We start from the raw sequence: 15134 nt of genomic DNA, 5'->3' as shown, positions 1-15134 counted from the left end.
GGTCTGGTTATTAAGGGTGTTTAAGTGCCCAGTGGTCAAGTGGTTAAAGTCCCAAGCCTTCACTGCTAACATCAAAAGAACCCCAGTTCAAATTACTCTTAGTTGGATTTCAACTCTTCCTAAAGCACATTGTGTGTTTTAGCTAAATACTGGTGCCTTATGTAGCCAGTTTTTGTCTCAGCAGTCATTTAGCACTGGCGTTGAGTGCAGAGTGTGACCTAGACCCTAAAGCCAGGTTCACACCTATGCAGGTTTTAGTTTGCATATTCCAGGTGTATTTTTCAATACAAGTTTTTGATCCATTGAAGTCTATGGAACAAAAACCTGAAAAAAAGTCATTGGCCCTTTCCATGAAATGCACAGGTGTGAACTACATCCATAGGAAACCATGTTAACCACTTGCTTACTGGGCACTTAACCACTTCAGCCCCGGACCAATAAACACCTTAAGGACCAGAGGTCTTTTTCCAATTTCGCACTGCGCTGCTTTAACTGGTAATTGCGCGGTCATGCAATATTGCACCCAAACGAAATTTGCGTCCTTTTCTTCCCATAAATAGAGCTTTCTTTTGATGGTATTTGATTGCCTCTGCGATTTTAATTTTTTGCGATATAAATGGAAAAAGAGCGAAAATTTTGAAAAAAAAAGATATTTTTTTTGTTATAAGAAAAATCAAATGAACTAAATTTTAGTCATACATTGAGGGCAAAATTTATTCAGCCACATGTCTTTAGTAAAAAAAATGTCAATAAGCGTATATTTTTTGGTTTGCGCAAAAGTTATAGCGTCTACAAACTAGAGTACATTTTCTGGAATTTACACAGCTTTTAATTTATGACTGCCTATCTCATTTCTTGAGGTGCTAAAATGGCAGGGCAGTACAAACCCCCCCAAATGAACCCATTTTGGAAAGTAGACACCCCAAGGAAATTGCTGATGGGTATGTTGAGCCCATTGAATATTTATTTTTTTTGTCCTAAGGGATTAAATAATGACAAAAAAAAAAAAAAAAATTACAAAAAGTTGTCACTAAATGATATATTGCTCACACATGCCATGGGCATATGTGAAATGACACCCCAAAATACATTCTGCTGCTTCTCCTGAGTACAGGGATACCACATGTGTGGGACTTTTTGGGAGCCTAGCCGCGTACGGGACCCCGAAATCCAAGCACCGCCTTCAGGATTTCTAAGGGCATACATTTTTTTATTTTACTCCTCACTACCTATCACAGTTTTGAAGGCCATAAAATGCCAAGATGGCACAAAACCCCCCCAAATGACCCCATTTTGGAAAGTAGACACCCCAAGCTATTTGCTGAGGGCCATGTTAAGACCATTGAATATTTTTTTTTTTTGTCCCAAGGGATTGAATAATGACAAAAAAATGATATATTGCTCACACATGCCATGGTTATATGTGGAATTGCCCCCAAAATATATTCCGCTACTTCTCCCGAGTATGGGGATACCACATGTGTGGGACTTTTTGGGAGTCTAGTCGCGCACGGCACCCCGAAAACCAATCACCACCTTCAGGATTTCTAAGGGTGTAAATTTTTGATTTTACTCCTCACTACCTATCACAGTTTCGAAGGCCATAAAATGCCAAAATAGCACAAAACCCCCCAAAATGACCCCATTTTGGAAAGTAGACACCCCAAGCTATTTACTGAGAGGCATGTTGAGTCCATGGAATATTTTATATTTTGCCACAAGTTGCGGGAATATTACAAACTTTTTTTTTTTGCACAAAGTTGTCACTAAATGATATATTGCTCACACATGCTATGGGCATAAGTCAAATTACACCCCAAAATAAATTCTGCTGCTTCTCCCGAGTACGGGGATACCACATGTGGGGGACTTTTTGGGAGCCTAGCCACGTACGGGACCCCGAAAACCAAGCACTGCCTTCCGGATTTAAATATAAAATGCTACCAAAAAACCTGTTAGCGATGGCAGGGATCAGGCCTGACTCTGCGATCGCTGCAGTTATGTGTTTAGTGTTTTGTAAGTGACAGTGATCGATCGATACTGCACTTGGGTGGGCTGGGCAGAGGGGCAAAACGCAGGTGCTAGCAGGTATCTGGGCTGATCCTGCTAACAATGCGTTTTTTTGGAACCCTAAACTGCTGGGGACGCTAGTATAGATCTGATCAGATCAGATATTGATCTGTTCAGATTCTATACCACTACGGGAGGTTTATGCTTTGCGCGTGGGTGTTAGCGGTACTGGCACTAACCTAGCGCTGCCTGGGGCGATGCAGACCCTGACCCTAAAACCTAATTGATATCACCCGCCGGGTGATCAGGGGGTTAAACCTTTATTGGGTAATAAATGGTGGGTGCCCTGATGCTATAAAAAACAAACTAACCAGAGTCACCCGTAACACTTATACGGTGATCAGTGGTGAAAGGGTTAACTAGGGGCAATCAGGGGGTTCAAATTTTTATTAGGTAGTGTATGGGGGTCCCCGGCGCTATATAAAAACCTGACGGGGAACCTAAATAACTAACTGGCTAACCAGCGTCACCAGTGACACTTATACTGTGATCGCTGGTGAAAGGATTAACTAGGGGCAATTGGGTAGTATATGGGGGTACCTAGCGCTATAAAAACCTGGCGGTGAACCTAAAAAAATAACTAGTTACCTAGCGACAGTAGTGACACTAATGCAGCGATCAGAAAAATGATCGCTTAGTGACACTGGCAAAAGGGGGTGAAAGGGTTAACTAGCGGCAATCAGGGGGTTAAAACCATAATTGGGTAGTATATCGGGGTACTTAGCGCTATAAAAACCTGGCGGTGAACCTAAAAAAATAACTAGCTACCTAGCGACAGTAGCGACACTAATGCAGCGATCAGAAAAATGATCGCTTAGTGACACTGGCAAAAGGGGGTGAAAGGGTTAACTAGCAGCAATCAGGGGGTTAAAACCATTATTGGGTAGTATATCAGGGTACCTATCGCTATAAAAACCTGGCGGTGAACCTAAAAAAATAACTAGCTACCTAGCGACACTAGCGACACTGATGCAGCGATCAGAAAAATGATCGCTTAGTGACACTGGCAAAAGGGGGTGAAAGGGTTAACTCTAGGGGCAATCAGGGGGTTAAATCTTTATTGGGGGGTGATAGGGGGCTACCCTGGACCTAACACTAACTGTCCTGACAGTTTTTACTGTCACAACTGACACTGAATGCAGTGATCAGTAAAGAAATGATCAATGCAATCAGTGACACTGTGACTGGGGGGGGGCGATCGAGGGGGGATCGGGGGGGGGGGGGTTTGTGTGCCTGTGTGTACCTACATGTCAGTGTAGTGTTGGTGCACACTTACTTTGTGTCTTCTCCTCGTAGTCCGGTCAAAAAGACCGCCCCGAGGAGAATGACATCACTTCCTCCTTCCTGTGTAAACAATACACAGTGGGAGGAAGCTTCTCATTGGCCAGGAGCGATCCAGAGGGGGTGGCCGAAAACCAACGGCCATCCCCTCATCACGGAACGCTCCTGGAGCGAACCGGACCATCGTATCCAGCGGGAGGGGGTCCGATCGGACCCCCCACCCGCTGGAAGGCAGGCACGTACATGTACGTGCTTGTGCCTGCCTGTGCCATTGTGTTGACGTACATTGGCAATGCGGCGGTCCTTAAGTGGTTAAACACCCTTCCTGCCCAGACCAATTTTCAGCTTTCAGTGCTCTCACATTTTGAATGACAATTACTCAGTCATGCAACACTGTACCCAAATGAATTTTTTGTCCTTTTTTTCCCACAAATGGAGCTTTCTTTTGGTGGTATTTGATCACCTCTGGGGTTTTTATTTTTTGCGCTATAAATGAAAAAAGACCATACATTTTGAAAAAAAACGCATATTTCTTTGTTTCTGTGACAGAATTATGCAAATTATTAATTTTTCTTCATAAATTTTGGCCACAATTTATACTGCTACATATCTTTGGTAAAAATAACCCAAATTTGTGGATATTATTTGGTCTTTGTGAAAGTTAGAGTCTACAAGCTGTGGTGGGAATCGCACAAAATTGATCACATCTGATGTACTGGTGGACTATCTCGCTTCTTGTGACCCGAACAAGTCAGGAAAGTACAAATACCCCCCAAATGACCCCTTTTTGGAAAGTAGACATTCCAAGGTATTTAGTAAGATGCATGGTGAGCTTTTTGATGTTGTCATTTTTTTCCCACAATTCTTTGCAAAATGAAGATTTTTCTTTTTTTTTTCTCCACAAAATTGTCATTGTAATAGGTTATTTCTCTCACATGGCATGTGTATACCACAAATGACACCCCCAAAAAATTCTGCTACTCCTCCCGAGTATTACAATACCACATGTGTGGGACTTTTTCACAGCCACACATAGAGAGGCCCAACATGCAGGTAGCGCCATCATGTGTTCTAGGAACATAAATTACACATCTAACTTGTTGACTATTTATTACACTTTTGAAGCACCAGGACAATGACACGTGACACCGATGACAGATGGCACTGATACGTGGCAATGATGACACTTATACGTGGCACTGATGACACGTGGCACTGATGACAGATGGCACTAATATGTGGCACTTATACGTGGCACTGATGACACGTGGCACTTATACGTGGCACTGAAGACACGTGGCACTAATAACGTGGCACTGACAGATGGCACTAATACGTGCCACCGATGACAGATGGCACTAATACATGGCACCGATGACGTGTGACACTGATGACAGATGGCACTGATAAGTGGCATTGATGACACGTGATACTGACAACAGATGGCACGTGACACTGACAGGTGGCACTGACAAATGGCACTGATACATGGCACTGATGACAGATGGCACTAATACGTGGCACTGATGACAGATGGCACTATGTGGCACTGATGACACGTGGCACTGATGACAGATGGCACTTATACGTGACACTGATGACAGATGGCACTGGGGACAAATGGCACTGACAACAGGTGGCACTGGGGGCAGGTAGCACTGGGGTGGATGGCACTGCTGGGGGAGGATGGCACTTTTTTTTTTTTTATAACTAAAGGCAGAACGGCTGCCGCTGCAGCCGTTCATCTCTCCCCTCTCACACTGTCTGTGTGAGGAGGGAGAGCGGCGCTGAGAGATGATCTCATATGTTTACATATGAGATCATCTCCCATTGGACACGCCAATCACGCTGTAAACGGCCACTGTGATTGGCCATTTACAGCGATCTGTGTTTGCCTGTCCCCGGGGGACATGGCGAACACAGAACTTCCGCGACGTCCTTTTTTCCCCCACAAATAGAGCTTTATTTTGGTGGTATTTGATCACCCCTGTGGTTTTTATTTTTTGCGCTATAAACAAAAAAACTTTAATAAAATTTAAAAAAACATAATTTTTTACATTTTGCTATAATAAATATCCCCAAAAATATTAAAAAAACATTTTTTATTAATAATTTTTTTAGTGCTATACAAATGCACTGATTCCTGTGTAAATGACACTGGCAGTGAAGGGGTTAACCACTAGGGGGCAGTGTAAGGGTTAAGTATGTCCTGGAGAGTGTTTCTAACTGGGGGGGCATGGCTACGTGTGACACGTCACTGATCTCTGTTCCCGATCACAGGGAGCAGAGATCAGTGACACTGTCACTAGGCAGAATGGGGAGGTGCTTGTTTACATCGGCATCTCCCCGTTCTTCCTCTCTGTGAGGCGATTGCGGGCATCCCTGCGGCGATCGAGTCCACTGGACCCATGACCCGACTCACGGAGGTCCCGGCCAGCATGCACACGATGGCCTGGTGGCTAATTTTCAGGGGGGAGTAAAGGTACGCCCATTTGCTCAGCCGTGCCATTCTGCCGACGTACATCGGCGTGCACCAGTCGGGAACCGGTTAAATGGACTGTAGTGTGTTTCTGCAAAACTGAAAATGCACAAAAAAAAAAAAAATAATAATAATAGAATAGCTGTGAACAAGGCCTAAAAAGAGATCTGTATGTAGGCAGGTGTGGCCTGCTTTCTCCACTGTAGATGGCGCTTGTCCGCAGGGAGGGGAAGTCAAGAGGAATAAGGTTCCTCTATGGTTTTCTAAGTCACTGGGGAAGCTATCCAATTAGATGCTGCCCCCCCCCCCCAAAAAAGTACATCACTTAGCACTGGTTCACACGAATGAGATGCGGAAAATGCACAAGATTTGCTGCATTTCCCCACATCTCACCATATAGCAATCACATTGTGTTCATGCATCTGCTGTGGCTGTCAGTAAAAGTTAACAACACCCCAAACGCAGGTTGCAGAAAGCTGTGCGTTTGCCAGATTCAAATCTAATGAGTGTGATGCAGTTAGATTCCAGTGCAGGTAAAAAAAAAAAAAAAAAAAAAAAAAGGTCCTACACCATTTTTTGCGTGGCTTTGGTGCGATTTGAGCCATACAAAACAGATGGCTCAAATCGCACCGAACAGACATCACGTGATTTGCACAGGAATGCGTTGTGATTCTTGTGTGAATCACATGCGATGTACTGCATCGCACTAGTGTGAACCCAGGCTTAGTGTCACTTTAGCCTGTATTGCCTAGTCCAGGACCCGCCCACAGCCTGTGATAGGACACTGAAGGAGCAGCGGCCCACTGCTCAACTCCCCTCCTTGAGTCCTGTGTATTACTCTCTTATTTCTACATTCCTCTTTGTAACACCCAGATAAAAAAAAATGATAAGAAAAGCAGCAAATTATAATGAATAAAGGTCAGCACTAATTGACAGTCCCCAAAGGTACAATTTCTTGTTGCTAATAGCAACCAACAAGCTTCAGACATTTTTTGACTTTAGGTCTCAAAGTAAAACAAGGAGGTGGATTGGTCGCAACAACTAATGAGACATTTTCCCTGCAGCACTTTTAATACATCAGACATCGCATGACAAGCTAAAAATCATCTGCCGTCTTATTTTAGATGCTGATCAATTATTTGAAACAAGACATAAAACTGGGAGGAATTGGACCATCGTACATCATCAGCCAAGAGAAGGTAAGGAGACCTTGGTATCCTTGACTAAAATCTCCTTCCTACACCCAGATCTGTGCCCAGGCCATAGATGTGAGCAGCCTATTACATTAGGATGTGCACTCCAAATGCGTCAGTAAAGCAGTGGACTTGTCAGTAGGGCAAAGGTTGGTGTCGGTTTTTTTTTTTTTATTATTATGTTTTTTTACAATGTTTTTTTTTTTTTTTTTTTTTTTTATGAGCCCCGAAATAGCAGAAGGGATCTGCACTGCATGGGGCGATTAGGGTGTGCCCAGGCACATTCGGCACACCCCATGCTCACACCTATGCCCCAGGCACACATACTGTAGCAAAGGAAATTTTACGTTATCATAGGGGATCACATGCTAAAAGAATTAACTGGGACAGTTGATTATGAAGTGTTTTTTCTACAAAAGGAGGACTATATCACATCATTCTTTTCTATGTATTCTAAAAAATATTAGGGTTGCACTGATACTGATACCAAGTATTTTCACAAGTACTTGTACTCACAAAATGCTCCCATACCCAAAACCGATACCTTTGGGGTGCGATTTGAGACCATACGAAATGAATGGGCTCAAATTGCACTGCAAAGAATAGAATGCGATTTTAACAGGAATGCACTGCGATTCCTGTCCGAATCGCATATAGTTTCCCATGTCTCTCCTGTGTGAATCCAGGCTTGTTATAGTGACTTCAGCCTGGGTTCACACAGGAGCAGTGGGGGAAACGCATGTGATTTGGACAGGAAATGCACTACAGTCCTTTTCAAATCGCATGTGATTCTTTGCAGTGCGATTTGAGCCCATTCATTTAGTATGGTCTTAGATTGCAGCACATGTATCACTACTCGGTATCAGCAAGTACATAACCAAAAGTATCGGTCCTCATACTCACCGGTGAAAAAAATGGTATTGGTGCAACCGTTAAAAAAAAATAAAAAATTGACATTATAATTATTATTATTATACACGATTTATATAGCGCCAACAGTTTACGCAGCGCTTTACAATGTATAGGGGGGACAACACAATTACAGTACAATAGGTACAGGAGGGCCCTGCTTGTAGAGCTTAATCTAAAAGGGAGGGGGTGGTGGTACAAAAGGTAATAGGACAGTTAGGTGGGTGTGGGATAGGCTTCCCTGAATAAATGAGTTTTCAGGGATCTCCTAAAAGGTGGACAGGGTAGGGGCTGAGCGGACAGACTGGGGCAGGGAGTTCCAGAGGATGGGAGAGGCTCTGGAGGAGTCTTGAAGGCAAGCATGAGAGGGGGTAACAAGGGAGCTTGTTATGTATATGGCGGACTTCCCATAATCAATGAATTTGGTCTGTGTGAACATATCATGCAGGCTCCTGTCCACCGCTGTAGTTCTAGTCCAGGTAATAAGGACGGCATTACTGTAATTTATTTACTTATTCAATTCATAAGCCGTATAATAGGATCAGAACAGTTTCGGCATCTTGTTCTATTTCAGGTTCCCCCGGTGTACAATGTAACAATTCTCAATGCCTTGATTTACAAGGAAGAGGAACACTTCAGCAGTGAGGATAACGCGATTTTTTTTTTTACCTTGTCATTTAAACGATTGAAAACTATTCCATTCATTGTACACTTGTGAACGTGGAAGGGATGCTGCACAACAAAATGGCAAATCAGCACTATGGATGCATTTTTTGCTCCAGTGCAAACAAATGTACCTAGGGAAGTACGCCAAACATCAGATTCAGGCGTCTCCACTCTTCGGGCTCATTCACACCTGAGTGCGGGGAGGGACACCCGCGTTATGTGTGCATTCAAAACGCAACAGGTGTGCGATATTCTGCGGGTGTCAATATATTACAAATGACACCCCAAACCCAGATTGGAAACGCAGTGCATTTGCCTGCACCGGATCACAGGGCACCACAGTATCTTGCAATTATGTGCAATGCATTTTATAAAGAGTAGTGCATGCAGTACTTTTTGTGCGATCCAGTATGATTTCACCGCATTCTAATTAATGGGAGTCCCACAGGAATCACACAGGTGTGAACTGTCCTTAAAGCCCTGGTTTACATTGGTGCATTTTGACATGCGATTTGACATGTCAAACCTGCTGCAATTGCACCGTCCTAATTGGTGCGATTCTGCATTTGTGACGCCACACCAATTTCAAAAAGTCGTTTCTGTAGTACTTTTTGCGATTTTGGGGTACGATTTCAATTGACATCTGTGCAGAAACCCGCACCGATGTATGTGACATTTCAGTCAAAATCGGGACTGACATGCGAAAGTGAAATCGTGTGAGCCTGGGCTCAATCAGGTTCACAGGGGACACCTGAGACTGTTGATCAGCGTACTCCCCTATGTACATTTGTTTTCACTGCAGCGGAAAATAAAACCATTGAGGACTTGTAGGGTTTAGGCGGGCCATAGACAGTTCGAATGCTGTACCGGCCAAGATTCAAACTGTGTGGGCAGACTAAATGTACCCAGTTGATCGATCAATCAACTTGGGTACAGCCAGCCTGCTATAGCTGCTAGCAATAATCACTGTCTTCTCCTGGCGGGGATAGCGTCACCATTTTTTGCCATTTGTGTGTTGGCAAAAATGACCCCCCCCCCCCTGCAGCATTGCCATTAAGGCTGGGTTCACACCATCGCCGCATCTGGCTCACAGCAGAGGTCCGGTGCATCCTGGTGCGATTTCAGCCTGAATTTGGACCTGAAATGGACCAAAAGGCGCACAGCGTTTTTGGGAAAAACGCAGTGGACCTGCTGTGGAGATATGTGAACCATATCTGGTTCACATAGAGAGCCGGTTACAATCTCCTGCCATTGCGAATTGGATGCGGATGGCCGCATCCAATTCGCAACGATGTGAACCTAGCCTAAAGAAGCCCATTTGGCGGTTAAAAAAACAAAAATCACAGGCTTTCAGACAGCAGTATCATTTTCTGAATGCCAGTCAGCCACCCCTTACCATTTTGTGAAAGGTGAACCACCACAGATCACTTTTCACAGACAATGCAACAATGCAAATGTAAATAAACACCAGTGCACACTCATAAACATGCCAACATTTATATCCCTGCTTAATTATCACCGCATGCAACAAATAAAAGTGGAGCATGCCAAGTTCTAATTTGTCGTATGGTGGTGGAGTTCTGTTCAGTATTTACACCAATCTGGTAATGGTGTATATTTTAGGACTGTTTGCAACATTAGCACAAGTGTTTGATCATTTTGGTGTATTGCATCGTACATTTATAGAAGCTGTTGCAAAGCACTTTCTGTGCGATTTGGAACAGCTGGTGGAACACCACATAGAAGTAACAAGAAAACAGTGCCCGTCTGCGCTCAGTGCTGGTACATTGTGACCTCATCACTTAACCCTCGTTTTATACTGAATGTGGCTTAACAATCACGCAACTTCATCTGAAATCACACAATTTCAAAGCCGCATGTCAGTGTTACACCTGAAATCGCCAAAGGTAGTGCAGGAGCTACTTTTTCAAATCAACGTGGGACCACAAAGTCGGCGTCTCACCCATATGAACAGTGTCATTACCGACAGAAGGGTGACACCGAAATAAGTATAATTTACATTGGATTTTTCTTCCAGCTCATGGTACAAAGATCCAGTGTAGACAGAAGTATTTTAAAGGATAAGTTCACCTTTCCTTTAAAATTTCCTTTAAAATTCACCTTTCCTTTAAAAATAAATAAATAAATCGATGCACATGTTTTGGCAGATAAAAAAAAAAGTGCATTTATTTCTTTTTTTTAACCACTTACAGACTGGAAGATTTTCCCCTTTAATGACCAGGCCATTTTTTGCGATACGGCACTGCGTCAATTTAACTGACATTTGCGCAGCCACGCAACACTGTACCCAAATAAAATTTACAACCTTTTTTTCCCCACAAATAGAGCTTTCTTTTAAGCTCTATTTGTGGGGGGGGAAAGGACAATTTTGTGGTGGCATATGCGCTATAAACGAAAAAAAAAAAAGTGGAAAAAAAACAATATTTACTTTTTGCTATAATAAATATCCAAAAAAACGAAGAAAAAAAAATACAAAAAAATTCATCAGTTTAGGCCAATATGTACTCTTCTACATATTTTTGGTTAAAGAAAAAAAATAAAATAAAATCGCAATAAGCGTATATCGATTGGTTTGCGCAAAAGTTATAGCTTCTACACAATAGGGAATAGAGTTATCGCATTTTTATTTATTGATTTATTTTTTACTGGTAATGGCAGCGATCTGCAATTTTTAGCAGGACTGCGACATTGTGGCGGACAGATCGGACACTTGACATTTATACAGAGATTAGTGCTATAAAAATGCACTGATTACTGTGTAAATGTCATTGGCAGGGAAGGGGTTAACAATAGGGGGCAATCAAGGTGTTAAATGTGTTCCCTGGAAGGTATTTGTATCTGTGGGGGGATGGGACTGACTGGAAGAGAAGAGAGATCACTGTTCTTGATCACTAAGAACAGCAGATTTCTCCCTCCTGCCCTGTCAGAACAGTGATCTGTCTGTTTACATTGACAGATCCCCATTCTGGCTCTCGCCCTCTTGTGACGTCATGAACCCATCATGCCCAGGGTGGTGACCTCACGAGGGGGCTTGGCCTCCGGATGATGTAATCCATTTGCCACGCCCCCATCATTATTTAAGAAATGCAGGACATCGGCGCCGACAGATCAGCGAGATGCAGCATCAGAGGAGGGTCATCAGCAGAGCGGCGGCAGAGGAAGAACACCGGACAAAGAAGACAGAAGAAGAGCAGAAGAAGAAGCAGGGGGAAAAGGAGAAGACCGGAGGATAAAGATGCTGCGGGAGAAGATGGAGGAAGACCGGAGGAAGAAGCAGAGAAGAAGAAGAAGAAGATTTTTAATAAAAGACTTGTCAAAAACTGTCTACTCTATTTTTTAACACTACACTACTTTCATTCACATAGGGGAGGAGCTGGGATCTGGGGGTCCCCCTTGTTAACATGGGGACAATGTGCTTTGGGGTGGGGGGGCAGGACTCACTCGTGCCTTCCCTTTCCTGACTTGCCGGGCTGCATGCTCGGATAAGGGTCTGGTGTGGATTTTGGGGGGACCCCCACACCATTTTCTTTTAAATTTTGGTGTGTGAGGGTTCCCCCCTGAATCCATACTAGACCCAAGGGCCTGGAATGGGCTTTTTTTTCACAATTTTTTTTTTTGTGGGAAGCCTGCTTACTGCGGACTCATCGGTTGTTAAGGACGCTGCGGCCGGCTTGCCGTCCCCCTACTTAGCAACCAGCTATGTACAGTGTAAAGAAAAGGAAATAAAAAACACAAATGACGGCAAAAATCGAAGCAAAACCGCGGTACTTGCGTTTTGGATGCGGGTCCATTGAATTTTATTACATGCATTTTGCGGGAAAAAAGTCCCCGACCCTTTCCAAAAACACAGAAAATGCATTGATGTAAACATGTTCCATAGAAACTCATGTTAAAATATTTCCCAGCATTTCTGCAAAATGCATCAAAAAACGCATCTGTGTGAATCGAGCCTCAGGCTGGATGCACACCTATGCATTTTTTGTGCTTTTTGCATTTTGTAGATTTGCACTACAGTCCATTTAACATGGTTTCCTATGAAACACGTTCTGTAGTGCAAATCTGCAAAATGCAAAAAGCACTAAATATGCCTAGGTGTGAATCCAGCCTTGGACAGACCTTACTTACTGCAATTTTCTTTTTTTCAACCCTGGATTGAGGCCTGATTCACACCTATGCATTTTTAGTGCAAATCTGAAAAATGGAAAAAGCACTAAAGAACGTGTTCCATAGCAAACCACGTTAAATAGACTGTAGTGCAAATCTGCAAAATGCACTAAAAATGCATAGGTGTGAATCAGACCTGAAGTAGAGAAAATTGCTTAATTCCCCCCATTAACACAGTCAGGAAATTCATCTCACAGTACTATTGTGTTCTGCCCGCAGGTAGCCTTCCCCTCCAGCAGAATACAAAGATCACTGCTGACAGCTATAGCCGCCAGCAGTGATTGGGTGAAAAAAAAAAAACAAGCTGTACTAAAATTGATCAATGTATCAACTTCAGTACAACCAGCCTGCCCATAGACTGATTGAAATTTGATTAGTTCCTTCTGAACCAGCCACATTTTAAATTAGTCTATTTTGATTTCTCTATGACCCCTCTTTATTGAGGTTTTCATGCACTTGATAGATAGTTTAACCAGTTGCCGACCGCCGCACGCCGATGTACGTCGGTACAATGGCACGGGCAGGCATAAGGACATACATGTACGTCCCTTGCCTCCCGCGGGTGCCTGCGGCGGTCGGTATTCGTTCGGGAGCGATCCCGGACGAGGGGACGGCCATTCATTCATGGCCACCCCCTCGCGATCGCTCCCGACGAATAGAAATCCCCGGTGACATCACTTCCTCTCCTGTAATGTAAACACAGGAGAGGAAGTGATGTATTCTCTCCTCCGTGTCGGTATTTTTCGTTCCGACACGGAGGAGAGCGGATCAGTAAGTTGCACCAACACTCTACACACACAGTAGAACATGCCAGGCACACTCACACCCCCCCTTTACCCCCCGATCACCCCCCCAATTACCCCTGCCCCCCAGTCACAGTGACACCAATGTCATTTTTTTTTTTTTTTTTTTGCATTGGTGTCATTTGTGACTGTAATAACTGTTAGGGCAGTTAGAGTTAGCCCCCTTTAGTTCTAATGTACCCCCCTAACCCCCCCAATAAAGGTTTAACCCCGTGATCACCCCCCGTCGCCAGTGTCACTAAGGCTGGGTTCACATTGCAGCGGTTTATGAGAACGAATGTGATTCGCACCGCACTGCAGTGCAAATCACATCCGATCTCTGTGCGATTCGAGTTCAGCCATTCGCCGCACCCGCCGCACCCGCCACACCCGCCGCAAATTCGCACGGGACCCTTTTTTTGGCCCGCAGCAGAATCGGATCGCATGGGTGTTCACACCATGCGATCCGAGTTTGCAGATCGCACTGCGATATGCGAACTGATCTGGGGGTGTCAGTAACATTTCACTGACACTCCCAGCAGTTCGCATAGGGCAGTGTGAACTGCCGCCGGGAGGCATGCGATGCGGGAACCCGCCGCGGATTCGCGGCGTTTCCGCATCGCTCCAGTGTGAACCCAGCCTAATAAGCGATCATTTTTCTGATCGCCGTATTAGTGTCACAGGTGACGCTAGTTAGGCAGGTAGGTATTTAGGTTCGCCGCAGCTTTTTATAGCGCCAGGGACCCCCATATACTACCGCATAAAGCCCCCTGATTGCCCCCTAGTTAACCCTTTCACCAGTGATCACCATATAACTGTTACAGGTGACGCTGGTTGGTTAGTTATTTTTTTATAGTTTCAGGGCACCCGCCATTTATTACCTAATAAAGGTTTAACCCCCTGATCACCCGGCGGGTGTCATTTGTGACTAATAACTGTTAGGGCAGTTAGGGTTAGCCCCCTTTAGTTCTAAGGTACCCCCCTAACCCCCCCAATAAAGGTTTAACCCCGTGATCACCCCCCGTCGCCAGTGTCACTAAGGCTGGGTTCACATTGCAGCGGTTTATGAGAACGGATGTGATTCGCACCGCACTGCAGTGCAAATCACATCCGATCTCTGTGCGATTCGAGTTCAGCCATTCGCCGCACCCGCCGCAAATTCGCACGGGACCCTTTTTTTGGCCCGCAGCAGAATCGGATCGCATGGGTGTTCACACCATGCGATCCGAGTTTGCAGATCGCACTGCGATATGCGAACTGATCTGGGGGTGTCAGTAACATTTCACTGACACTCCCAGCAGTTCGCATAGGGCAGTGTGAACTGCCGCCGGGAGGCATGCGATGCGGGAACCCGCCGCGCATTCGTGGCGTTCCCGCATCGCTCCAGTGTGAACCCAGCCTAATAAGCGATCGTTTTTCTGATCGCTGTATTAGTGTCACAGGTGACGCTAGTTAGGCAGGTAGGTATTTAGGTTCGCTGCAGCTTTTTATAGCGCCAGGGACCCCCATATACTACCGCATAAAGCCCCCTAATTGCCCCCTAGTTAACCCTTTCACCAGTGATCACCA

General features: G+C 44.5%; 1 protein-coding gene across 1 annotated transcript in view; it reads left to right on the top strand.

The window, feature by feature from the left end:
* The window catches only part of JHY (junctional cadherin complex regulator), a 90676-nt gene that overhangs the window by 60926 nt on the left and 14616 nt on the right, over window positions 1–15134 (top strand). Inside the window, exon 6 of the mRNA XM_077457757.1 lies at window positions 6955–7029. Within this exon, the coding sequence (XP_077313883.1) occupies window positions 6955–7029 (75 nt within the window). The remainder of the gene's footprint in view (window positions 1–6954; window positions 7030–15134) is intronic.

This window comes from Lithobates pipiens, unplaced genomic scaffold (genome assembly GCF_037356315.1).
Source record: "Lithobates pipiens isolate NorthernLeopardFrog02 unplaced genomic scaffold, aLitPip1_a1.2 Scaffold_27, whole genome shotgun sequence".
NCBI lineage: Eukaryota > Metazoa > Chordata > Amphibia > Anura > Ranidae > Lithobates > Lithobates pipiens.
The sequence above is the reverse complement of the archived record's forward strand: the minus strand, read 5'-3'. Positions and strand labels throughout refer to the sequence as shown.